Below are 26,709 nucleotides of genomic sequence, written 5' to 3'. Positions count from 1 at the left end.
TGTTGAACAAATGACTTAACCTGTATGGGTTCAAGTTCTCTCTTGTGTATGTGAAATGTGGACATCTGCCTCCCAGAGTTGTTGTAAGGATGGAACATGAAGAGAATGATGATCTAGTGCCAGTTGCACAATAAGTGCTCAATAAATGTTAGTTCTCTTTCCCTCTTATCAGGAGGAATGGCCATATCACAGGGTTTTGAAAGCAGACATTTGGTCTGAATTTGGTTTTGCAGTAGATTGTAAATATTTAACAAAAATAGGACTAAAACCAAAACTTAAGCTTTGGGATTTTATAAATCCTGAAATAACTGTTGTCACAAAATTTCTATTCAAAAGGCTGATCCTTTCACCAATCAGATGCTGATATATATTTTCAGCATTCTCAGTGTTTACAAGCAGAACACTTTGAGCAGACATACTGAGGCTAATCTACTTTCTTAAAGGAGCTTGGCTTGAGGATTCATTTTGTAGGCTCTGATTATCCCCTAGCTGATGGTGAGTGTTCACTACATCCTGAATGTGATCTGTTCCAGCTGCCATCTCTCCTGAACTGCCACACACTTTAGATTGGAATGCAGCTGGCGAAAGAATTTTTACATTTACCGAAAGAAGAGTGGAATTTTCTTCCCAGTAAAATAACAGTTGTGGGGGGTGGGGTTAACACTCCAGGTGTTGCTTATATGAATTATCAGTTCATTAGGTGGATTTCCTTTTATGTCCCCCACCCCAGCATCCATATCTCCCCCAGACTCACACCAGCAAATATTAAAAGAGACCATACCTCCAGAATCTTTTGTTTATGTCAGGAAAACCACAGACTTGGGAACATAGCAGCTGGGAGGCCATTACTTTTTGTCTGAGTCTTCTGGAGTTCTAGCAAAATGAAATCCATGTGACGAAAATAAACAAGCCAAGTGCTCAAAAATTGATTCAACATACACTCTCTGTTAGTTATGCCTGCATCCTGCTCTGCATTGTTTCTTCTAGGACTTTTTAAAAAAACTTTTGTGATAATGATTATTTCTGTCTCTGATTCCATCATTTCTGCTGCTAGTTCAACAGTTCAATTCAGACTCTACCCAGCACATTGCTGGGAGTTTGCAAAGCTGGGGAAGGCATAAATCTCATCCCAAGGTGCTTAGATTCCAGTAGGTGTGGGTCAGGAGATGTGTGAGATAAGGGGAAGGCCCAGATAATGGTAATATAAGGTATGAGGAAGTCAGTACCATAAGAAAAGTACAAAAAACACCCTCTTTAAAAGAGGAGAGAGTTCATATCCAGATCGGGAGGCAAGAAAAACCTTCTAAGGGAAGTAGCATTTGAAATAGATCTGAGTTTTGAATAAATTTGTGATTAAGAGCACATTCAAAACAGGATGACAAAGTGAGCAAAGGTTTGTGAAGTCAGAAAAACTCAGAGTTTTGTTGAAATTGCCAATCTCATTAACGTCTTAGGAATTCAACAGGATGCTCTGTACTTGGACTGACATAGTCAAGATTGGAAACAAGGCTGCCCTCAAGGAATTTATACTCTGTTGGGAGAAAACTCAGAATAACCAATGCTATAAACAAATGTGTTTTATAAATGGTGGGGAAAATGAGAGTGGGGTGGAGTTGTTGGAAGATTCTGAGTTGATGGAAGGAGGCTTCCTTGACAAGACTGTTTGAATAAGGCAATTTGGTTATGTCATTCCCCTGGGAGACCTCATTCTCATTGAAGGCACCCATTGTCTCCTCCTTGATTGGCATATAGGGCTTTTGTTTTATGTCCCTTCACTACATTGTTAACTCAGTTTCTGCCATTCCTTTGTACACACCCTGTATTCCGGCCTATGAGCCATTTTTCACCTCCCTAAATGTACATTGCTTTTTTGTGGCTTCTGTACCGTTTTGCATTCTATCCTTTCTGCCTAGAATTCTCTTCCCACTGTCTTGCCCATTGAGCACATCCTTTAATATCCAGTTCAAATGTCTGTAACCTTTTAAAAAATTGGGGTACAATTCACATAACACAAAATCGATCCTTTTAAAGTGCACAATTTAGTGGGTTTTAGTATATTTACAAGGTTGGGCAGCACTGCCACTACCCAATTCCAGAACATCTTTATCACCACAAAATGAAACCCCATACCCATTAGCAGTCACTCCCTATTTCCCTGACAACCATTAATCTATTTCCGGTCTCTATGGATTTGCCTATTTTGGACAATTCACATAAATAGAAAAATGCAATATATGGCCTTTTGTGCCTGGCTTCCTTCACTTAGCATGACATTTTCAAGGTTCATCCTTGCTGTAGCGTGAATTAGGACTTCATTCCTTTTTATGACTGAGTAATATTCCATTGTATGGATATATCTGATTTTAACCATTCATCAGTTGATGGACATTTGAATTATTTCCACTTTTTAACTATTATGAATAATGCTATGAACGTTTGTATACAAGTTCTTGTGTGAACATATGTTTTCAGTTCTCTTCAATATATACCTAGGAGTGGAGCTGCTGTGTCAGTGGTAACTTTATGTTTAACATTTTGAGGAACTAGCAAACTGTTTTCCAAAGTGATTACATCATTTTACATTCTCATCAGCAAGAAAAGGGGGTTCTGATTTCTCCACATCTTCACCAACACTTATTTTTCATTATAGCCATTCTCATGGATGTGGAATGGTATCTCCTTGTGTTTTCAATTTGCATATCCCTGATGACTAAGATGTTAAACATTTTTTCAGGTACTTATTGGAGATTTGTATATCCTCTAAAGAAATGTCAATTAAACTTTTTGTCCATTTTTATTTTTTATTTATTTACTTTTCCTTTTTTGTTTGTTTTAAGTTTACCTTATTAACATTATTTTTTTACATTCTATGATGTTGTTGCAGAGCAGTTGGGGGGGACAGGGAGAGGGAAAAGGAGAAGGAAATAGGGTGGGAGAAGGAAGAAGGAGGAAGGGCAGGGTTGAGTCCTGTGGCACCCCCCTCATTCTTGCAGGCAGACCAGGAGGCTTCCAGCAGTGTCTTGGTCATTCATTGCTGGGCTGGGTGCAGATGTCAGGGGGGTGTAGCTGAAGCCCTCACCCACCCCACCGCCCCAGCTCAGAAGCCTGGAGCACTTCTTATGGCAGCTCGGTGGTCATCACTGCGCTGGTTGCGGGTGTCAGGGGGTTGTGGCTGAGGCCCTTGGCCCCCCACCATCCCAACTCTGGAGAGCCCAGAGAACTTCCTGTGGCAGCTTGGTGGTCATCATTGGGCTTGTTGCAGATGTTGGGGGGCATGGCCGAGGCTCTCAGCCCCCAATCACTGCAGCTCAGGAGAGCCCAGGGCACTTCTGCGCTGGTTGCTGGTATCAGGGGGACATGGCCATGGCCCTTGGCCCCCCACCATCCCAGCTCCAGAGAGCCTGGGCACTTCCTGGGGCAGCTTGGTGGTTGTCACTGGGCTGGTTGAGGGTGTCAGGGGACATGGCTGAGGCCCCCAGCTCTCCCTCCTCCATGGTTTGGTAGCCCAGGGGAATTCTGGTCCTTTTAGGTATTACAGGTGTTCTTTGGTGATGTGAAACTTCTACTAGTTAATATCAAACTTTGTCCCTGGTCTGGGGGTGTTTTTCTTCCAGTTCTGTGTTGGATTATTTGCTGTTCCTATCTCTTAAACTCTGCACTGGAACTAATTTGTTGTCCTTTGCTTACTTCTAAAATGGGGGAACTTCCTGTGGGGACCGGCACTTGAGCTCTGTGGTTGAGCTAAATTGTTGCTTTGCTGCTGATTCCCTGGGGAAGGCTTTCTGTGCAGCTCAGGTTTTAATGGTTGAGTTTTTAGGTACTTCTGGGTCTCAGGAGATCTAGTACACATGGGTTGTATAGAAACTCTAGTCTGGGCCTGAGTCTTTTCAGCAAACTGCACCCCCTTCAGTTCTGTATTCCTGGCCAGTCTCCACTGAGTGGTCCTGTGCTGATCTGGGGGCAGATCAGTTGTCCATGCTATGTCCTAGTTTTCTCCCAGTGGGCCTGTCTCCCCTACTACCCGCACACCAAACATTTCCCATGGGGCGGGCCGTGTGCCAGTCCCTTGCAATGACTCACCAGCCTCTGAATGGCTCCTTTTTTTCAGTTGTTGTGTCTTCTCACTCCTATGTGGGTCCATGGGAACCCTATTAGTAGTTTTGCTGGCCTGGCGGCTACCAAGGCCCTCTTCTCCCCTTCTGCCTCCAAGCAACTTCATCTGAAGGGCAAAGCTGCGGCTTTTGCCACCTCCTGCTTCGTGTGCTCACCAGGGCTCAAAATGGGCGGAGTGGTTCTTTCTTTCTCTCATCGTGGCTTCTCCCTCCTTCATCCACTCCATAGGTCTCTCCTCCTCTTCCTCTGATCTCTACCGGCCCCAGCTTGGCTGTCATTGCTTTTTAATAGTTGTAAATTAGTTGATTTGTGGGAGAGAGTGACGCTGGCTACCGTCTATTCCACCGTCTTGATTGGAAGCCTTTTGCCCATTTTTTTTTTCTTGAAATTGTTTCTTTTGTCCATTTTTAAATTGGGTTGCTTGTCTTTCTGTTGCTGAGTTGTGAAAGTTATTTTTATAGTCTGGATGCTAATCCCCTTATCAGATATGTGATTTGCAGATATTTTCTCACATTCTGCAGGTTGTCTTTTTACTTTTTTGATAATGTCCTTTGATTTTACTGAGGTCTATTTTACCTTTTTTTTTTTTCCATGTTTGTGCTTTTGGTGTCATATCTGACACCACTGCCTAATCCAAAATTGCAAGATTTACTCTGTGTTTTCTTCTAAGAGTTTTATAATTTTAGCTCTTACATTTAGGCCTTCAATCCATTTAGACTTAACTTTCATGTATGGTGTGAGGTAAGGTAGTTTGTCAGTTCTCCAGCTTTCCCAGAGCCATTTGTTTAAAAGACTGTTCTTTCCCCATTGGATGGTCTTGACACCTTTGGCAAAAATCAGTTAACTAGACGTATGGGTTTATTTCTGGACTTTCAGTTCTATTTCATTAATTTTTATGTCTATTGTTATGCCAACACCACACTGTTTTGATTATTGTAGCTTTTTTTTTTTTTTTGGCAGCTGGCCTATATGGGGATCTAAGCCCTTGACCTTGGTGTTATCAGCACCATGATTATTACAGCTTCGTAGTAATCGTTGAAATAAGAAGTGTGAGTTCTCCACCTTTGTTCTTTTTCAACATTGTTTTGGCTCTTCTGTGTCTCTTGCAATGTCATCACTTCCTGTCTCATTCAGCCTTCCTCTTTCTTCCTCAAGACACCACAGTACCTATACTACTTCTGTACTTTGTTATACAATTATTTTTATATCTGTCTTCCCTATTAAACTTTGAACAACTTAAGGGCTGTGTCCTACTAGTTTTTGAATGTCTGCGGGATAGCATAGTACTTCCTTTACAGTCGTACTCCCTGACCGACTTTGAAGATAAAGAAGGCAAGAAGAAGAACTAAAGGACCACACATATCCATTTGACCAAAGAATGGTGACAAAGTCAGACAGAGACAACTGTACTGAACAGACTTAGCTGGGTGGAGCTGGTAGACATAGAGCAAGAAACTTTGACATCTTTGTAGGAGATGACAGGGTTCTGTTGAGTATGATGTGATGCTCCTCAATGGTACTTAATAGCAGGGCCTCTTATTTCATAAAGTGGCATTCTAGAACTGATTGAAGAAAGGTCAGAATTAGGGAATGCCCACACCTAGCTATTAGCTCCCCTACGTGTGTGCAAGAGCCCTGCTGCTGGACAAGAGGAGGAAAATACAGAGGGGCAAAGCTGGGTAGAAAACAGGCAGGAGCAGCCTTAAATCCAACTGGAGGAAGCAAAATATGATAAAAGCGTAATGGTCCCTCTGAAACTGTAACTTTAAGATTATGGTAGTGTTGCTGATAAATTATGTCAGAATTACCTTTCAGACCACTTTCCCTTTCCATATCGCATTATTTTCTTAGATAAGCTTCATGAGATGATAAGTTACCATTTATTAAGCACTTACCAGGAATCAGACATCCAAACGTATTATGTCATTTAATTTTAGCAGTAAACTTATAAAGTAGTTGTTATTTCCCCCTTTCACAGACAAGGAAACTGAAACACAGAGAAGTCAAGTCACTTTTCCAAGATCTCTTAGCTAGCATGTGGCAGAACCAGGTTTCAAAGTCAGGTCTCTGTCTCTGCAGGATTGTACCACATCATGCATACAGAGTTAAGAGTATGTCTTTTTGGCAAATGTGGCAACTAAGGCAAAATCAGCTTAAGTAACTTGCCTAACACTAATAAATCAATGTGTGCCCAGTAGTGCTAGGTTCATGCGAGTATTCATGCTTATTGATTATGAGCTCCTCAAGCATTCATGATCATTGTGTTAGATATTCATCTTTAGCTTTTCTTGATCTGACACTATGACTTTCCTACACAGGAGAAAATGTGTTAAGCAGCCAACCCAAGTATTCCTCTCTGCTATGTATATTTTTCCCTGAAAACGAATGAAATGTCCTTCTGGTATGTTTGTTTTTTATTTTTCATATGATGTCCAAAACCATATAGCTTATATTAGTGAAGCCAAAAATAAAACCAAGTTTCCTGATTCATGAAAAGGTAGTGGTTTGTAGTGTTTTGGTAGAAATACGAAGAGCTCTGTCTTTTAGATGTAAATTCTGCAAACTCTTAGAATTGGTGTCTGATTATGGCCTTATAAGTAGGAATTTTTTTTTTTTTTCCTTTTTTTGTCTTTTTTCGTGACCGGCAACAGATCGCAACCCTCAGTGTCGCGCCCGTACCGGACCGGGACCGGCAACAGGATCGCAACCCTCGGTGTTGCGCCCACTCCTCGCTCAGCCAGTGAGCGGCCGGTCTGTATGTGGGATCCGAACCCTTGGCGGGAGCGCCGCCGCGCTCCCAAGCGGCGCACTGTAGCAGTGCGCCACCGGGCCGGCCCATAAGTAGGATTTTTTTAAAAAATCTACACCCTCCTTAAAAGGGACTGTTGGTCCCCTCATATCCTCCTTACTATGTCCTTTTTCTTAGGGCTACTCCCATCACTAGGTTAAAAGAATCTAAGTCTGTCTAAAATCGCACACACAGCTTTTTGCACATTAATGATAGTTTTTGAAAAAATGGAAAAAACTGAACAAATTAAATTTCCTTAAGTCTGGTATGTAATTTCTGTTAGGTTTCAGGATTTTGAACAAATACTAATTAAACAGGTTGCATTACTATCCCCCAAAGACATTTTGAAATGGCTAAAACAGTCCTCAAATCTGTTCTCATTTTTCTAAGTCATTAAAATGCAGATCTATTTCAGAAGGCCCACAGAATGCCATGGTTAAGAAATCCTCAAGTTCACTTTCCACTTATAGTCAAAACACATCTTTCTTTTTTCACACAGACAAAAATGTATTTTGATAAAAGCAAATCACCTTCATTATAGGAAATATAGATTTTTTTAAAAAGAAAATTTGGATCACCCGTAATTCCACTTAACAGATACTTATTTCTTTCTTTTTATGTACATATATTTAAAAATAAAAATAAGTTCATACTTTACACACTGTTTTATAACCTGTTTTTCTCATTTAGCAAGTTTTAATTATTTTCTGTATCATTTAATCTAGAGCTAAAATATTTTTAGTAATTGCATAGTATTTCATAGTACAAGGTATTTAGTGTTAAAATTGTAACAACTGGGCCGAGCCCGTGGTGCACTCGGGAGAGTGCGGCGCTGGGAGCGCAGCGGCCCTCCTGCCGCGGTTCAGATCCTATATAGGGATGACTGGTGCGCTCACTGGCTGAGCGCGGTGCGGCCGGTCTCAAAAAGGATAAAATAAGGGCCGGCCCGGTGGCGCACTGGAGAGTGCGCCGCTTGGGAGCGCGGCAGCGCTCCCACCAAGGGTTCGGATCCCATGTGGTGACCGGTTCCTGCTCACTGGCTGAGCGTGGCGCGGGCGCAACACCGAGGGTTGCGATCCCGTTGCCGGTCCCCGGTACGGGCACGACACCGAGGGTTACAATCCCGTACCGGTCAGTAAAAAAAGACAAAAAGGAAAAAAAAAAGGATAAAATAAAATAAAATTGTAACAACTGTTAACATTTACCATGGAATTAATATGTGTGAGGCACTATGTTAAGAATATTCTGTGTGTTATCTTTCAATAATAGATTATAGATATTATCATCATCCCAATATTATAGATGAGAAAACTGAGGCTCAGAGAGGTTAGGTACATTGCCCAAGTCACCCACTTAGAAGGTTGCACAGTGTTAGAACTCAGACTGGTTGACTCCAGATTTAATCATCATAAGTTCTATGAGTATTATCTACTGCTTCCCTTAAAATCTATTTAATTCATTCACTTTTGATGGCTATTTAGATTTTTTTCCAGTTTTTCACATTTATAGTCTGGCAAAGGACCACCGTGTGTGTGTGTTAGCAGTTGAACACCATCTAGTATTCAACCACACACCACAACCCCAAAACAAAAAGCACAAAAGGAAAAACATTAGTGTAGAGGGGTAACTTTTAAATGTCAAATGCCAAGTTTACCTGGAAAAGTTGAAGTCTTATTTCTACTGATGGCTTTTCATGATGTTTGTCCTTCCAGTGCAAGCTACTGTTTGTTTCCATTTTTGAAAGAGACCCTTGCCTGATCACTGTATATTTCATTAGCCTTCTCCTTGAGAAACAGGGCTTACCTTGAACTAAATCCCAGTTAAGTACTTTTATTTATTCATTTATTTGTTTGTTTGTTTGTTTATTTATTTATTTAGTCTAGCATGCAGCCTGGTATATAGTGCTTGGGCTTTAGACAGACCTGGTTGTCCCGATTCTTATCATTTACCAGTTGTGTAACTTTGGGCAGATTACCTAATCTCTTTGAGCTTTTTGAGTTTGCTCATCTACGAGATTGTTGTGAGAACCTGATGTGTGTATAATGCCAGGCAAAGAGACCTACACATGGTAGATCCTAACATAGGTACCTTGGGCAATTCAAGTTACAACCCAAGCTTTGAATCATCCAGAGTGGATGATGGCAAGCATCAGCCATGTAAGGCAGTGACTGGACATAATCACTGCTAAGTATCTGAGTATTTTACACATTTGTTTAAAATAGTAAAAGCAGTGACAAATTTCATTGTTTTCCAGTACTTTAAATTATTTTCTTACTTCATTAAAATGACTTAAATTTAAAATCATGGGCTGGTCCATTAGTTCAGCTGGTTAGAGCATGGTGTTATAATACCAAGGTCAAGGGTTTGGATTCCCAAATCAGCCAGTTGCCAAAAATAAATAAATAAATAAATAAATAAATAAATAAATTTAAAATCATGAATCCACTTGATTTTTACTAATATTTCTTTTAACTTGACCAATGGTGTTATAACTGGCTAAAGTGTTAAAACAAATAGATCTTTTCACATATAATCCAAATATAGACATGTACTGACTTGGCCCAGGTTATCAAGAGGAGTTAGATGATGTACATACAAACTAACCAGCCAGTTAACTAACATGAAGAAGTCCCACATCTCATGCCCTGTTTTGCTTCAGAGTTGCTTTGTAATCAGTGACAGGGCATGTCACCACCTTGCTTTATGGTCTTCTGTTGATAGAGAACTATAATGTTTAGATAATTGTTTATAAACTATTTGGAGATTTTGAAATATACAAAGCTGCCAACTTGGAAAGCAATAGTCATTACCATGGAAGAGCTTCATGCTGATTGGAGGTTGGGGGCCTCAAGCGCTACCCAGTTAGTTGACTGTGTTTACCCAGAGCATTGTGCTCCAAGTCTGCTGCAGAGATGGGGAAGGAAGAGGAAGTACAGACTTTAGAGTACCTGTCAATTTTGGCCTCACCCTATGAGCTCATTTAAAATCACCTAGAATGCTCATTGTTTGAGTGGGTCAAATCTTTAAAATCAGATGGAAAAAGAAGGCCCTTGAATAAGATAAAAGATAATGAGGAAAACATTACACATAACCAAAGCTTTAGAATATAAAATCAGTTCATATTAGACCTTTCCACTTGTGTCTCTATTGTTTGTTTCTATTTTTTTCCGGTAAAAAATTAGACACCTTCTTTTATCTGGAGCTTGCTATGAAGCTTTGCAGAAAACTCTTAATGTCTCTATGACTTGGTTTTCTTATGTGTAAAATGAAGATGAAGTCCCTTCCTGCCTTTCTATGGTTCTGTACTTACACATACCTAAAGCTTTTAGAATACAAATATGTGCTGATTTGAAGAAACATTAGGACAAAATTTAGAGTCATTTGAGCTTCCCAGGGCTGGGGAATCATCCATGTACAATATGATTCTTTTAAACAAGTTCTCTCAGTATTGAATTTTTCCTTTCCCCAAGAGCTCTATAAAAATAATGTTTTCTTGCCAGAGACATCAAGGCTTCAGAACTACTAACCTCCTTCTATGAACATATTATATGGTTTGTGTTTGGCTTAGGATCTTTTTAACAGACAGTCCAGCTCCATTGTGAGAGGCTGACTCAGCAGAACTCCTCCAGCATGTTCCCCCTCTTCTCGGGATTAGAGTGCCCATTCCTGCCAGCTTCAGGGCAGGCTGGGAGCTGACGCTGCCTCTGTTCTCCAAGGGAGAAGTGATACTGCAGCAGTGCTTCTTTCTGCTTTCCAGGTCCCTTGCTGCTAAGTGCCACTTATTCCAAAAAGTCCAGGCAACTTACTGTAGATGTTTTCCAGAGCATGCCCTCAGGTTGTTAGAGCTTGAGCTACAGCAGGTCTCTCATTTTTATTCATAGCCTAGGCAGGGACCACATCAGTCCCTTTCAGTGATGTTCGTCTCCTCCTATGCCTGTCACCCACACAGTCCCTGTGCCTCTTTCCTGCCCTGTTCCCCATGTCACCATCTTACCCTCTGATATGCCCCTAGTGTTTGCCACAGGTCTCCTTTCCTTTCTCTTTAAATTCCAATATAATCCTCAAGGCTTTTGAAGGGTAAGATTCTACATGCACACCTTTTTAAATGTTTTCTTATGAAAATTTTACAAATATATACAAAAGTAAATAGTATGATGAACCCCATGTACCCATCACCCAACTTCACTAATCTTGTTTTATCTACACCCACATCCACTCCCCACAATCCCACATTATTTTGTAGCAAATCCCACATGTCATGTCGTTTCTAGTTTCCTTTTTAAAGAATCCCAAACTCCCAGTTTACTTGAGAGAAGGGTGTAAGTTAATTCTCTTTCAAGTTTCATTTCATTTAGCCCAGCCACCTCTGATCTCCCAAGTTACCAGTCTGCCTGGAAATAGATGTCCCTCATCTGTTCTCCCACAATCCCCTGCTGGTGGAACAGTTGACAAAAGAATAGGATCCTTATTCAGCTACCTGAAGACAGCAACTGAGATGGGAAGGGGAGGCTGTCTCGAGCATGACAGGGACAAGGCAGGAAAAGGAAAGGTGCCCAGGTTACACTTCACTGTCAAGGATAAGGTGGGCATACTTATTTTTATTCATGATCAGCCACTACAGAATGGGTGAGGCAAACTCCCCAAGACAAGAGGGACCAAGCTATGACCTAATTTTCACTCTACCGTGTCCCTTCCCCAAAACAGGTGGCATGGTTCTCCTGCAAAGCATCTAAAACCTTGTCCTGTCCTTTCTCTGTTTCAGATGCAGTGGCAGAATGTAGAACACGTTGGTGACCAGAGCCCCTACGTCACCTCCGTCATTCTTCACATTAAGCAGAACGTCCCCATCATCCGTGACAACCTGGCTTCCACACGGAAATACTTCACTCAGTTCTGCATTAAATTTGCAAAGTAAGTCCTGGAGCATTCTCACCACTGAGTTTTGTTTTTTTTAATAGACTTTATTTTTTAGAGCAGTTTTAGTTTCACAACAAAATTGAGTAGAAGGTGCAGAGATTTTCCATATACCCCCTGCCCCCACTCATGCACAGCCTTCACCATGAATAACATCCCCTATCAGAGTAGGACCATTGTTGCAGTTGCTGCCCTACACTGATATCATTATCCCCCAAAGTCTATAGTTTACATGAAGGTTCACTCTTGGTAGTATACATCCTTTGGGTTTGGGCAAATATACAATCGTGTATATACACCATTAAGTATCATACTCAACTGGGGTATTTTAATGCCATACTTACCACCCAGCATGCTCACAATCCAGGTATCTGCACATCCAGCTGGGGCTCATTCTGGTGTCTGCAGGCAAATTAATTTTAATTTGTACCCAAAAGAAGCATAATAATAAAACTAAATCTGCTGCTTAAAGATAGATAGCAGTAACAGCAATATGACCATCGTCACATCAAGGCAAACAAAAACAAGTTGGCGGATCCTGTTATTTTGAATTAATAGGACATAGTGGGAAGAGCAAGTCAGGAAGCGCCATTGCCAAAGTAGATGAAGTGAGCACTGAGCTGCATGTTTTCCTGCCACTTCCTTGTGTGTGGCCATTCCTGGCTTAAGTCTGGAAGCGGTGAAGTAGTTCGGTACTTTGCCAATCAGCATCTGGCTATAGCACCATTTCTCATGAGACCAGGCAGTGTAAAAGGTCAGTGTCTCCTCTGACCGATTATGAAACAAGTATTTTGGCAAACTTCTCAGGGAAGGTCTTCAGGAAAGGTCAGCCCAGTCCAAGCTACTGTATTTGGGTTGTTCTCATCCAGGTCCCAAACAGTAATTCAGTACTCCAAGTTTCTGTCTTCCCAAAATCTCGTCCAGTTTGTGTTCAAGTAGGGCTTTCCCTCTCCTTCACAAATAAATCCCTAATGACCAACAATTATGGAGTAGCTTGTAGCATAAGCTTTAGTTTCTAGTTTGTCAAGAAAGGATAGAGTGGACTCCCCAGGGAGGCATTAATGTTTGCAGTATGGCAGATGGACCAGAAGTTGACATTCCCTTCACTCTCTGGGTGCTCATTAGTGTGTGTTAAAAGCATTGCTGATAAATCACATTGTGACACTCCCCATAATCACTAGTAGAAGCAGCGTCTCTGTAAAAATTTACTGTAACTGAAAGTCTCCAGTGTTGTTACACAGTGGTCTCATTGAGTTTATGTTAAAGTAAATAAGGTGTCCATTGACTTAGCTGGTCCCAGCATCAGCCTCACATTCTCTAAGAACCCTCAGAGCCCTTTAATTTTATTACTAAGCCCATACTGATGCCCATCTCTCATCCTTGTAAAATCCCAGCCTAAGATAGAAACCTCAGAAGTGGGTATTGTGAAGAGACCCTTCCCCAACCAAGAGCAATAGCAATCACAACCCTGCTGGCCTGAAGAAGCTCTTGGCAGTTACCCACCACATTGCTGGGACTTCTCCCCCAAAGACCTGTGTCTGGTTTCTTTATTTTCCCCACTCCACCCCCTGTAGACTAGCACACAGAGCCTGTTTCAGGGCACAACCACACCTTACTCTAGTGTGAAGTAACTTTAGTTACTAACTGTGTGTACAATTGTGATTAGTCATGAATTCAATCTCACATTACTTGTTTGGCTCTCATTTACAGCACCGAAGAATCCCTTCCAAATAGTCCCTTGTTTGCACTTCCTCCTGATCAGCAGGCCTAAATCTGATCTTTGGACTTCAAGCTCCTGTCCCCTAAGTTCCTTTCCTCCTGCATCAATGCAAAGCCATAGATGTTTCCTTCTGCCTTTATTTGGTGTCTGAAGCAACAATAGCTTTTCCTGTTTAGATATCAAGATCACCCCTGGTTGAAACTGTAATTTGAACCACAAGTGACTTCCCTCATCCACTAAGCTAATTCTCCCTCCACTCATTAATGACAAATCTCTTAATAGTGGTTGGGAGAATAAAATGAGAAGTCACATGTAAACTTCCTGGTAAAGTGCTGGTACTAACCTGACATTCAAAAAGTTGTAGCTGCAGCCATTATTAAAACATTTATTTACTCAACATGCATTCATTTGAGTACCTCCTATGTCCCAGACACAGAGTTAAGTGCTTTGGCTTAATAGACACTGTCCCTATCTTCATTTACTCAACAGTCAAGTAAAGGGAAATAGACATGGAAGCAAGCAAGTGTAATAAAATAGGTTAGATGTTAGGATAGAGGCCTGTGGATTCTATGTAGAATATGATGGAAGTGGTGGAGGAAAAGCTTCATAGAAGAGACATCCTTGAACAGGGTCCAAGAAGTGTGTGTGTACTGATCCGCAAGGCCTGAGGAAAGGGTATTCCAGGAGCAATGTAAGCAAAAGTGAGAAGCATTAAACAGCCTACAGAATCATGTGATCTGCAAGCATTTCAACTGGGTTGAAGCACAGAGTGCCAGGGCTTAGCATGATGAGGTGGAGGACAGAGAGCCAAGAATCAAGGAAGGCCTTATCTGTAGCCATTACAAGAATTTTAGTCAGGGGAAGGACGTGATCATATTTGCATTTGAAATAAATGCCTTTGGCAGCCGGTGGGTTAGGAAGCATGAGGATGAAGGCAAGGAGACCAGTTAGGAAACAATGGAAAGAGTTCAAGTGAGAAATGATAAAGGCAGTAGCAGTGGGGATGGTTAGGAGGGGTGGATATGAGAGTTCAGGGGAATAGTTGGTACCTGACTGTATTTGGGGTTGAAGGTGAAGGAATTGTCTTGGGTGACTTCCAGTTTCTGACCTGGGCGATGAGGTAGAAGAGATCCATTCCATTGAACCCAGATTCCAGGGTGGGGCTGAGTCGGGTATGCTGGGTTTGAGGTGCTGGTGGCCATTCCATTAATAGGTCCAGTAAGTCATTAGGTATTAGAGAGGGCCCAAGTGTACAGGAAAAGATATAGAGAGATTGAAGAAGGTGGTGATCACAGCCTGGGAGCAGCATTTGGAGAATGAGGAGAGAGGTGCCTTGATCTAAACCCACAAATCCTGCTTTATTTCCATCATCCCCACCTTGGTAGTCGACCCTTATGACACCTCCTGGTCAGCTCACTCTGGATCTTGCCTTCATCACAGGCATTTCTAGTTTCTGCACCTTCCATTCTACACCTGTATAACCCAGCTTTCTCAACTTAGGCCTCTGCAATTTTTTCCTCCTGGTCAGCCCTCCAACCTATTACAACTTCAGTGTCTCCTTCCCCCAAATCAGCACCATCAGCCCACCTGGTCCAGGTTACCTTCAGTCTTCAGAAAATTTTTGGAAGATCATGTATTTTGTTTCTTGACCTGACAGTTATTCCCTCCACAATTATTTACTGTTTTTGCATTTATGACCCATAACTACTTTATGTATATTCCACTCTTATATCTGTTAGGATGTTTTTAGCTACCAGTAATAAAAGCGCTGACTCAAAGTGACTTAAGCAGTAGGTGAATTTTTTATTTCACATAACTGGAAGTCCAGAGGTAGGACAGATTTGAGAATGATTTGGTGGTTCAATCATGTCATTAAGGACCCAGTTCTTTACCCTACTGTCCCTGGGGCTGGCTTTATCCTCAGAATGGTGGTAAATGGCAGTTCTAGATGTTAAATCCAGAGGAGAAGCCCAGCCCCAGCCTTGAAATGAAAGTCCTTCCCTGCAGTCTGATCGGGCCAACTTAGATCATGTTTCTACTCAAGACCAACAACAGTCACCAAGGAAATGCCATGCTCTGACTGGCTGAGACTAGTTAGAATTCACCCCTGTAGTTTAGGATGGGATCCACTTTTTCTCGGCATCCCAAGACCATGTATATCTAATCAAAACCAGGGCTTTGGTTGGAAGGAAAAAGAGGACAATGGGTGCTGGTGGGTGACAATAGTGTCTACCTCTATTCACAAGTTTGTTATGGAAGAAGGTCGGGCCTTAAAAAAAAGTTTCTGCAGTTCTTTACTGAAGAGTGAATAAGCCTAATTTGTCACTTCTTTTTTATCCACAGCTCTTTTATTCCCAAATTCATCACTCACCTCTTCAAGTGCAAGCCAATTAGCATGGTGGGAGCAGAACAGGTGAGATGAACTTAATATAGGCCCTTTGTCTTACAGCTTTTGTCATAGATCAAACACATATCCTTCTAGTACAAATCTATTCTGGAGAAATAAAATTGCTGGTTTCTCTGTTTGGGGACAGTATGATGACCTGGTGGCTTTCTTCATTCATTTATCCATTTATTTTAAAGATGTTTGTTGAAGGGGTTGGCTGGTTAACTCATTTGGTTAGATTGCAGCCTTGTAACACCAAGGTCAAAGGTTCAGTTCCCCGTACTGGCCAGCCACAAAAAAAATTTTTTTTTTTGGCTGAGCACCTACTAAGTACCAGGCATCGTTCTAGGTGCAGTGTATATACCACACAGAAAAGGTCTCTCCTTCATGATCCTCACATTCTAGTGGGAAGACAAATAATATACAAGGTAACAAAGATAAGTATGCTGAGGGGTAGGAAACTAGGTTATGTGAAAGAGTATATTTGGGGTATGAGGGCGTAATGGCTTTAGATGAGATGGTCAGAGAAGGCTTCTGCAAGAGCTAGGTCCTGAGAGGACTAGGAGAAAATTGGTCCAGGCAGAGTGAGCAGCAAAGGCTCTGATTATTTTGATCCCACAGTGCCTGGGGCAGAGTAGCAAGCAAAGAAAGGCATGTTTTTTTGGTGCTGAGAAACTCTGTTCACCTCACCTAAGAAGTTTTCCTTGACGAGCCCCACTCTGTTCACTTGAGTTCAGTGCTTCAAGCCATCTCTTCATAGTTTGTATCACCTCAGCACTGATGAGTTTTATGTTACAGCAGAATTGTCTCTTTTCAGCTACAATCTATTTGCACTTTCTGAAATTTGAGCAATTTTAGCTGAGAGCAGTTTAAGCTACTTTAAGAAATAAATAATAATATTCAGTCCCGAGTTCTTTCAAAACACCCACTTAGATGCAAACTATTCATATGCTGGTCAAAAATGATTCTCATATATTCATTCAAATAAATCCTCTGTAGGCCTCTGCCTATCAACATTTAAAAAACATGTTTCATGGGCCGGCCCGGTGGCGCACTGCTACAGTGCACTGCTTGGGAGCGCAGCGGCGCTCCCGCCAAGGGTTCGGATCCCACACCGCTCACTGGCTGAGCGAGGTGCGGGCGCAGCACCGAGGGTTGCGATCCCGTTGCCGGTCCCGGTCCGGTACGGGCGCGACACTGAGGGTTGCGATCCATTGCCGGACACGAAAAAAAAGACAAAAAGGAAAAAAAAAACATGTTTCAGTTACCTTTTTTTTTTTTTTTTAAAGATGACTGGTAAGGGGATTTTAACCCTTGACTTGGTGTTGTCAGCACCACGCTCACCCAGTGAGCAAACCGGCCATCCCTATATGGGATCCGAACCTGTGGCCTTGGTGTTATCAGCACCGCACTCTCCCGAGTGAGCCACAGGCCGGCCCCCTTCAGTTACTTTTTATATTTGAAAGAACTCATACTACATTTTTAAGAAGATAATATAATTCAAGACATTTCCATAAATCCTGCTTTTCCACTAAATGAGTCGCCTTGGGAGTGGCTCAGCTCTCCCCTACCTAAGGGACTTGCCCTCCCACCAGCATCTCACTGTGCTGGTTAGAGTCATACCTCAGGGAGGTGGTGGGTTATTAGCATGTGCTGCAGTGCATCATGGGTCTCTCATGAAGAGTCAAAGATGGATATGTAATATCTGTGAATAGCAAGATCTCTTGAAACTGACAAGTGCGATATGTTTTTCTCTTCTTTTTGTAAGTGAGTGGCCTTTCTAGTTTGTGAAAAGGCAGTATGGTGTATTAAGGTCATGGGCTTTGGAATCATAGAGGTCTGAGGCTGAGTCCTGTCTCCACAACGTAGCAATTGTTTGTCCTTAGACTAGTTACTTCACCTCCCAGCTTTTTGGTTTCCTTGTCTATAAAATGGGAACAATCATAGGACCATCCCATGGAGTAGCTGGGAGGATTAAACAAGGTAGTGCACATAAAGTGCTTGGCACAAGTCTGGCACATGATAAGCCCTCAATAAATGCCAGCTCTTAGTAATTTTAAGCTTCTTAAAACCAAGAACATGACTTAGTTTCTGCTTTCGTTTCCCATCTTCCCTAATATCTGCCTGCGCACAGCCTGCATCATAATATCTAGTCATTGCTTGCTGCTGGCTGTCTGACTGACCAACTTTAGGCACAGTCAAAAGTGTTCACAGTAAACTTCCTGGGAGATTGTGTGGATTCTGATGCCAGCTGTGCCTGACTGTAGCATTTCAGGGTTTTGAAATTCTTTACCCTGGCATGTCATAAGTACAGAACTAATTCTCTCTGTTGGAAACAGCAGAATAATGCCCTAACATGTTGTCTCCACTTTCATTAGCACGTTACTAGGAATTCATTTTGTTCATCTCATTGTTGTGAGTAATAAGAGAGGATGTGGGGTGATTAAGATCTGTGTATCTGGGAGAAGCTTTAGAGCTCTCAGTTACTGTGTTTCTGTCTTAAGACTTGATGAAGCCACTGGAACACAAAGTTGACTCATTAGCAACATGTTTTCATGACTTTGCAGCTTTGCCCAGGCCTTGCTAACTGATTTAGTGTCTGATAACCATGATATTTTCATTTTGTCACATAAATCCAATATCATATCTAGTTTCCTCAGATTTTTTCTTCTTTAAAAGAATACTAGAATAATCAACTCAGGCCCACAGCCAGAATCTTCAGAAAAATAATCGATCTGGCCTGTTCTGAGATATGGATGAGAAAACCATCCCCTGGAACTGGAGATTTACTTTATCAGACCCCAGGCAAATACAAGTGGGTAATAGGAGAGTGTGCATCTCTACAGGCCCAGCCTCGGGGAGGGTATGGGTGGGAATTATAAGGCAGTGTGGATTCCCATGTGAAGTTCAGGTTTAGCTGGGTGCATACTTGCTCTGAGTATCAGGGCATTGAAACTCAAGCAGTCATGTAGCTGTAGGCATGTTCACTCAAGCAGCAGAACCATAGGAATCAAGAAGGTAACAAAGAGATATTCATAGACTGAAACAGATTTTGCCTCAAATCATAAAGTGGCTGTAATTCAAGTTTTAACAAAAGCTGTGAAATTCAAAGCTAAGATTTAGCCTAATCTCAGCAGTGTCTGCTTTGCTACAAAGGTGCTAGATCCTAATTTAGGTTATGCTTTTTTTTTTTTTTTTCTTTTTGTCTTTTTTCGTGTCCGGCAACAGATCGCAACCCTCAGTGTCGCGCCCGTACCGGACCGGGACCGGCAACGGGATCGCAACCCTCGGTGTTGCGCCCGCACCTCGCTCAGCCAGTGAGCGGGAACCGGTCTGTATGTGGGATCCGAACCCTCAGCGGGAGCGCCGCCGCACTCCCAAGCGGCGCACTGTAGCAGTGCGCCACCGGGCCGGCCCCTAGGTTATGCTTTAATAGGAGGGCTCTTCAAAAAGTTTACGGAAGGATTCGTATTAGCTTTTAATTCCATTTTTCCATGAACTTTTTGAAGTACCCTCGTATTTACACTGAAAATGGGGAAGAAGACATTTTCCTGCTCTTTATTTTCTTCTTGATTACTATATAATGGGAGTTATTTATCTTTGGACCCCAGAGTACTCTTTAGCAATTGCAAGGGCACTCAGAACTGAACCATACCGGTATTTGTAATGCTTCTTGCTAGTTTGTGATTTTCAGAGACTCTTGTGGGATTTGCAAGGTCATTAATTAGTCTTATGGCTGTGGTTGTCGGTGATTGAGCACATGGTAGAAATGGAATTCATTAGCCCAAACTTACTCTGGTGTAGGGAAAAGGAGACTTGGGATCTAGGCCCCATTCTGCTGTTTATGGTCCCTGTGGTCATGAACAGTTGGTTGCTTTCTTGCTCCGTGCTCAGTTTCCTCATGTTAAAATAAGAGCACTGAACCAGCACTCTCAAAAGCCCCTTCTAGAGCTACCATATTGTGGAGTTTAAAATACTTTGAGCAGGCTGGCTGGTTAGCTCAGTTGGTTAGAGTGCAGTTGTTATAACACCAAGGTCAAGAGTTAAGATCCCTGTATCAGCCAGCTGCCAAAAAATAAAATAAAATACTTTGAGCAATATATTGCATGTCTATGAATTTATTTTCTTTCGTATTATCTTTATATGCCATACTGACTTTTTTTTAGATTGTGGTAAAATATACTTAACATAAAAATTACAGTTTTAACCATTTTTAAGTGTACACCTCAGTGGCAACTCCCGTTTCCTCCTCCACCAGCTCCTGTTAACCACTATTCTACTGTCTTGTCTCTATGGATTTGACTACTGTAGGAACCTCGTATAAGTGGAATTTACAGTATTTGTCCTTTTGTGTCTGGCTTATTTCACTTAGCATAATGTCTTAATGGTTCATCCGTGTTGAAGCATATGTCAGAGTTTTCTTCCTTTTTGAGGCTGAATATATCCCAATGTATGTATATACCACATTTTTTTTTTCCTTTTTGTCTTTTTTTCATGACCGGCAATGGGATCGCAACCCTCGGTGTCATGCCCGCACCGCGCTCAGCCAGTGAGCGGACCGGTCTCTATATGGGATCCAAACCCACGGCAGGAGCGCCGCCGCGCTCCCAAGCTCCGCACTCTACTGAGTGCGACACCGGGCCGGCCCTATATACCACATTTTGACAGTACTGACTTTTAAACTCACATGATTCAAAACCATCTAAAAAAAATGTTTAAAGTGAATTTTAGATTTTTTTAAAGCTCAAATACCACAAAGAAGGAAAAAGAAAATGAAGTAGTATGTATATCGTGGGGGTTAGAAAAATGAGAAAGTAGGATGGTTATTCTCAGGCAGAGTTCTTCTAGGAAAATCCCCTAGAGGTGTCAGGGTGTTTTTAAGTAGTCTTAAAAAAAATGGATTGATAAAATTTAATGCCCATTAATAATAATTAAAAATTTTTTAACCTTAGCAAACTAGAAATAGAAGGGAAATTGTTGGATATGATAAAGGGCATATACAAAAACTTACAAGAAGGTAGAGATTATATGGGTATGTCCATTTGTCAAAACTATACAGTTAAGAATTGTACATTTCAATGTATATAAATTTTACCTCAAAAAAATTGAGCAAGTAGGAAATGATTACAACAGGATTTCTCAACCCTTACACTATTAATATATTGGGCTGGAGAATCCTTTGTTATGGGGACTATCCTGTGCCTTATAGGTTGTTAAGCAGCATCTACCTCTACCCACTAGATGCCAGTAATACCCTCTCAGTTGTCACAGCCAAAAATGTCTCTAAACATTGCCAGATGTCCCGGGGAAGAGGGGGTTGGGCAAAATTACCCCCATTTGAGTGCCCCTGGATTAGAGGCGTAGATGAAATGAGAATGACAGAATGTTTTGGTTGTTGAAGCTGGGTAGTGGATGCCTAAGGATTCACTGCACCATTCTCTTTACTTTGTATATGTTTGAAATTCTCCATAAGAACAAGACAAAAAAATAATAATAATAGTGTTCCTCTCCCACACATATCCATTCATGTGTAATCCAAAATAAAATTTTATTTTAGGAATTGATACAAAACTGAAATTAAACTAGTTTCCTTCTACATTTTCTGATTGCAGAACTTATGTTCAGAAAAGCTGAAGCTTTTTTTCTTTTTGTGTGTGTGTTTATGTCCTTCTGCCCAGATAACAGAGCTTTCCCCCTTTTGCACAGCACTCTTTTCTTCCTAAAAAGATTTTTGAATCTCTTATCTACCCAACCACTGAGTTTTCTCTGTCTCATTAAGCGCTGACCCATCTTGATTTCTGTGAGACCACCCTTCCCACTGAGAGCTCCAAGCCTCTCCTGTCACTCTGTCAAAAGGGTCTTCCCTTTGTGCTACATACAGCTAGGAGACAGGCATAGCCACATTCCAGAGGAATTTACAACCACCAGCAGGCTCATCAGGGACCTGGAGATGGGAAGACCAACTTGCACTAAGCAAGCATGTGAAGTAAATGAATCAATTAGTGACAAAAATTACAATAAACATCATGCTTAATGGCCAAATATGGAAAGCTTTTCTCTTAAGATTATGAGTAAGACAAGAGTGTTTACTATCACCATTTCTGTTCCATATTGCCCTTGAAGTCCTAGTTAGGACAGAAAGGCAAAAAATAAAATAAAAAATTTCTAAAGGAAATAAAAGGTACAGAGATTAGAAAGGAAGAAACAAAACTATAATTTTTCACGGAGAATGTGATTGTAAACAGTATCTGAAAGACTATTAGAATATAAATTTAGCAAAGTTGCTAGATATAAGGTCAGTATTAAAAATCCATTTTTATGTACCAGCAACAATTTAAAAATGAAAACTTTTGAGTGAAACCATTTACAGTAGCAGCAGGAAACTAAATCTATCAAAAAAAAAATGCATCTTCTACACAGAATACTATGCAATATTAAGAGACATTAAAGAAGACCTTTAAAATGGCAGGATAGCTCTTGTTTTTTAGTTAAAGGACTCAATATTAAAAAGATGTAAATTCTTCCAAAATTAATCTGCAGGTACAGTACAATCCCAATCAAAATGCCAGCAGGGATATATGTGTAAATTGATAAGCTAATTCTAAAAGATAGATGAAAATACAAAATACCAAGAACAGCTAAAATAATCTTGAAAAAGAAAAGAGTTGGGGGACCTTGGGATATCAAGACTTATTATTTATTTTTTGTGTGTGTGTGTCCGGCAACGGATCGCAACCCTCAGTGTCGCGCCCGTACTGGACCGGGACCGGCAACGGGATCGCAACCCTCGGTGTTGCTCCCGCACCTCGCTCAGCCAGTGAGCGGGAACCGGTCTGTATGTGGGATCTGAACCCTCGGCGGGAGCACCGCCACACTCCCAAGCAGCGCACTGTAGCAGTGTGCCACCGGGCCGGTCCATATCAAGACTTATTTTAATGCTATGGTAATTAGGACAGTGTGGTACTGGCACCAGGGACAAATAGGTAGCAGAACAGACTTGAGTTTAGACAGAGATTCACACATATATAGCTACTTGACTTATGCAAAAGTGGCACAATTCAGTTTGGAAGGAATGGTCTTTTCAAGTAAATAGTGCTGGTTAATTGGATATCCATATCAGAAGAAAATTAATCTTGACCTTTACCACACACAATATACAAAAATCAGTTCCAGTGAGGATTTGGTGAAATTGGAACCCTCATACATTGCTACTGGGAATGTAAAATGGTACAAACATTTTGGAAAACAGTTTGGCAGCTTCTCAAAAAGTTAAACATAGAGTTACCATATGACCCAGCAATTCCACTCATATGTATACACCCAAAAGAATTGAAAAAATATGTTTATCTAAAAACTTGTACACAAATGTTTAAAGCCAAAGGTAGAAGCAGCTCAAATATCCATCAACTGATGAATGGATAAACAAAATGTAGTATATCCATTATGATGGAATATTATTCAGCCCTTAAAAGGAATAAAATATTTATTCATTCTACAACATGGGTGGAAACATTACATTAAGTGAAAGAAGTCAGACACAAAAGGCCACGTATTGTATAAATCCACTTATATAAAATGCCCAAAATAGGCAAATCCATAAAACAGAAAGTAGATTAATGGTTGGCAAGCGTGAATGGAGAGGAGCACTAGGGGAGTGACTGCTAATGGATACAGGATTTCTTTCTGGGGTGATGAAATGTTCTGGAACTACATATGGTGATGGTTGCACAACCTTGCAAATATACTTTTTTAAAAAACACTGAATTGTGGGCCGGCCCGTGGCTCACTCGGGAGAGTGTGGTGCTGGTAACACCAAGGCCACGGGTTCAGATCCCATATAGGGATGGCCAGTTCGCTCACTGGCTGAACGTGGTGCTGACAACACCAAGCCAAGGTTTAAGATCCCCTTACCGGTCATCTTTAAAAAAATAAAAATAAAAATAAAAATAAAAAAATAAGAACACTGAATTGTACACTTTAAAAGGTGGAATTTTATGGTATATGAATTATGCCTCAATTTTTTAAAAAATCAGGTGGATTATAGCACTAAAAGTAAAAGACAAAACAATAAACCTTCTAGAAGATAACATAAGAGAATATCTTTATGACCTTGGGTTAGGCAAAGGTTTCTTAAACTAAACATTAAAGTACCAATCATAAAAGAACAGATTTGTTATTTGGAGTACTTAAAATTAAGAACTTCTTTTCATCAAAAGACACCATTAAGAAAGTTAAGAGGTAAGCCACAGAGTAGGAGAGAACAATTGCAGTACATATAACTTACAAAGTATTCATATTCTAAATATATTTTTTTAAAACCTCTAATAAATCAATTAGAAAAAGATTAACAACTAATAGAAAAATGACAAAAGTCTTGAATAGGCACTTCATAAAAAGGATAACCAAAAAGCCAATAAGCATATTAATCATCAGGGAAATGTAAATTAAAATCACAATGATATCAGAATGGCTAAAATTAAAAAGTGACAATACCAAGTGGTAGTGAGGATATGGAGCAACTGGAACTTTCCTATATACTGGTAGTAATGGAAATTGGCACAACCACCTTGGAAAACTGGCAGTCTCTACAACAGTTGAACATATGCCTCCCCCGTGTTCCAGCAATTCTGCTCTTGCACAGATTCCACCCTAGAGAAGTGAGGGCTTATGATCACCAAAAGTCATGTCTGCGAACATTCATGGCAGGTTTATGAGCAGTCGACTAATCTACAGTGATACAGAGGAGTGGTTATCTTTGTCGGGAAGGAAGGAAGATCACTGACTGGAAGAGAGTGTGAAGGAGCCTCTAGGATGCATGAAATGTCCTAGGAGTCTAGCTTCAGTTAGGCAACAGGGGGAATACATATGTAAAAGTACATTGAGCTGGATACTAGGTATTTGTGTGCTTTCCTGTATGAAAGTTATAGCTAAATTTTTTTAAAAAGAGAAAAGAAACAGGGCATATCTCACCTTGGTCCATCTATTCTTGATATTGTGAACTGTCTCTTCTCTGCCACCTCACTGAAGAACTTTGCAGGGTATATATGGTTCTTTTCCTTCTGGGAGTCTTACCTACTCAAGATTTTTTATCACTACTGCTAGCTCTGGTGTCCAAGAATTGTAGGAGGCTCTTTAAAGAAGTAAAGGGTTCCCCTCAAAGGTTTCTGTTGCTGGGTGATGAATGTTCACAGGCATAGCATGCTGGCCAACCTTGTACCCTAGTAGCTCATTAGCAACATCAGCCAGTCTCACCACCCCAAAAATACCTCTGAAGTGCAAATGAATTTGACAATGGCCACCTCTTACCTAGTGCCTCTTGCCTAAGGAGCTGAACTGTTAGCTGTTTTCAAAGATGAAAACCAGCAGATTTTCATGATAAATGGAACCTTTTATCTCCATTTCCCACAGACAGCTGCTAAATCTTTCAGACTAGTTCCTGCATTTTCTGACTGCACTGCTTTATGTAAAACCTGAAACCATGGTTTTCATCTCTTCAGCTGTCTGGTAAAGACAGAATTTTATTGTGACTGGCCAGCGAAACAAAGTGTCATATCTCCCTAGATATGGGGGACACTAGAGAATTATGTCTGGTTCACTCAAAACTCTTCCTGTCATGTAAGACTGTACAATTATATATGCAATATAATATATCTCTGGGAAGCAGGAAAACTAGGAAGTATCCCCATATGTTTTAAACTATAATCATTAATTTTTTTTTCCTACCAACAAATAAATGCTAAGACATGGCTTTGATTTTGACAAGGCTCTCAACTTTTGCTACATGGAAGACAAAGTTGAATCCTTGCCAGTCTTCAAAAAAAAAATATTTCCGGTTAATAAAAATATAGAAAATAATATAAAGAACACCAACTCACCACTCAACTCAGTAAAATCTGTAACATGTTCCCACATTTGCTTTAGATCTTTTTTATGCAAATCGTTAGAGTTATTGCTGAAGCTGCCATTCCCTTCCCTCTGTGCCCAGAGGTAAACACTATTCTAATCATGATTTTCATCATTCCCATGTGTTTTGATATATTATATGTGTGTATATTCACAAATGATATGATTTTATTTTGCATATTTTCTAACTTTATATAAATGGTACTATATATATCATGTTCCTACTTGCTTTTTTTGCCCAACAATGTTTTTTGAGATTTCTTCCTGTTGATATATATGTTATTTGCATTCATTCATTTTAAGCTCAGTATCATATTCCATTGCTTGAATATGCCACCATTTGTTTATTCATTCTACTGTTAATGGACATTTAGGTTGTTTCCAGTCTTTTGCTTTTAAAAATAGTGGATGCAGAGAACATTTTTTTACATGGCCAGGCATTCCTGTAAAGTATATAAGAATAAATACTGTGTTTTGGGTTATGCTGCATCTTCAATTAAGAAAATGTTCTACTTCTATACTTAATTTTCCCCAGAGTGCTTGAACTTATTTATACTCTCGTGAGTGTGAATTTCAGTGCCATATCCATGCCAACACTTGACTGTCAACCTTTTACTGTTGCCTATCTGAAGGGTATAAAAATGGCATACATTTGTGGTTTTAATTTGCATTTACCAGTTACTAACAAGGTTAAGTATCATTTTACATGGCTATTTCACGTGTCTTTTAAAAAAATTATTTATCAATATACAATGTAGTTGATTTCGAGTTCCTTTACCAATTCCTCCTCCCCCCCCCCCTTCATATGTCTTTTGGGTGTTTGAGTTTACTCTTCTGTGAATTGCCTCTTCAAATTCTTTTTTTTTTTTTTTTTTTTTTTTTTTT

The 26,709-nt window shown here is 40.6% G+C and overlaps 1 protein-coding gene across 1 annotated transcript in view; it reads left to right on the top strand.

The window, feature by feature from the left end:
* The window catches only part of VPS53 (vacuolar protein sorting 53 homolog (S. cerevisiae)), a 152,614-nt gene that overhangs the window by 119,162 nt on the left and 6,743 nt on the right, over positions 1-26,709 (top strand). Inside the window, exons 18-19 of the mRNA XM_008592999.1 lie at positions 11,664-11,812; positions 15,879-15,948. Of these exons, the coding sequence (XP_008591221.1) occupies positions 11,664-11,812; positions 15,879-15,948 (219 nt within the window). The remainder of the gene's footprint in view (positions 1-11,663; positions 11,813-15,878; positions 15,949-26,709) is intronic.

Source organism: Galeopterus variegatus, unplaced genomic scaffold (genome assembly GCF_000696425.1).
Source record: "Galeopterus variegatus unplaced genomic scaffold, G_variegatus-3.0.2 Scaffold155, whole genome shotgun sequence".
Classification (NCBI taxonomy): Eukaryota; Metazoa; Chordata; class Mammalia; order Dermoptera; family Cynocephalidae; genus Galeopterus; species Galeopterus variegatus.
This window is presented reverse-complemented; position numbering and strand designations above follow the sequence as displayed.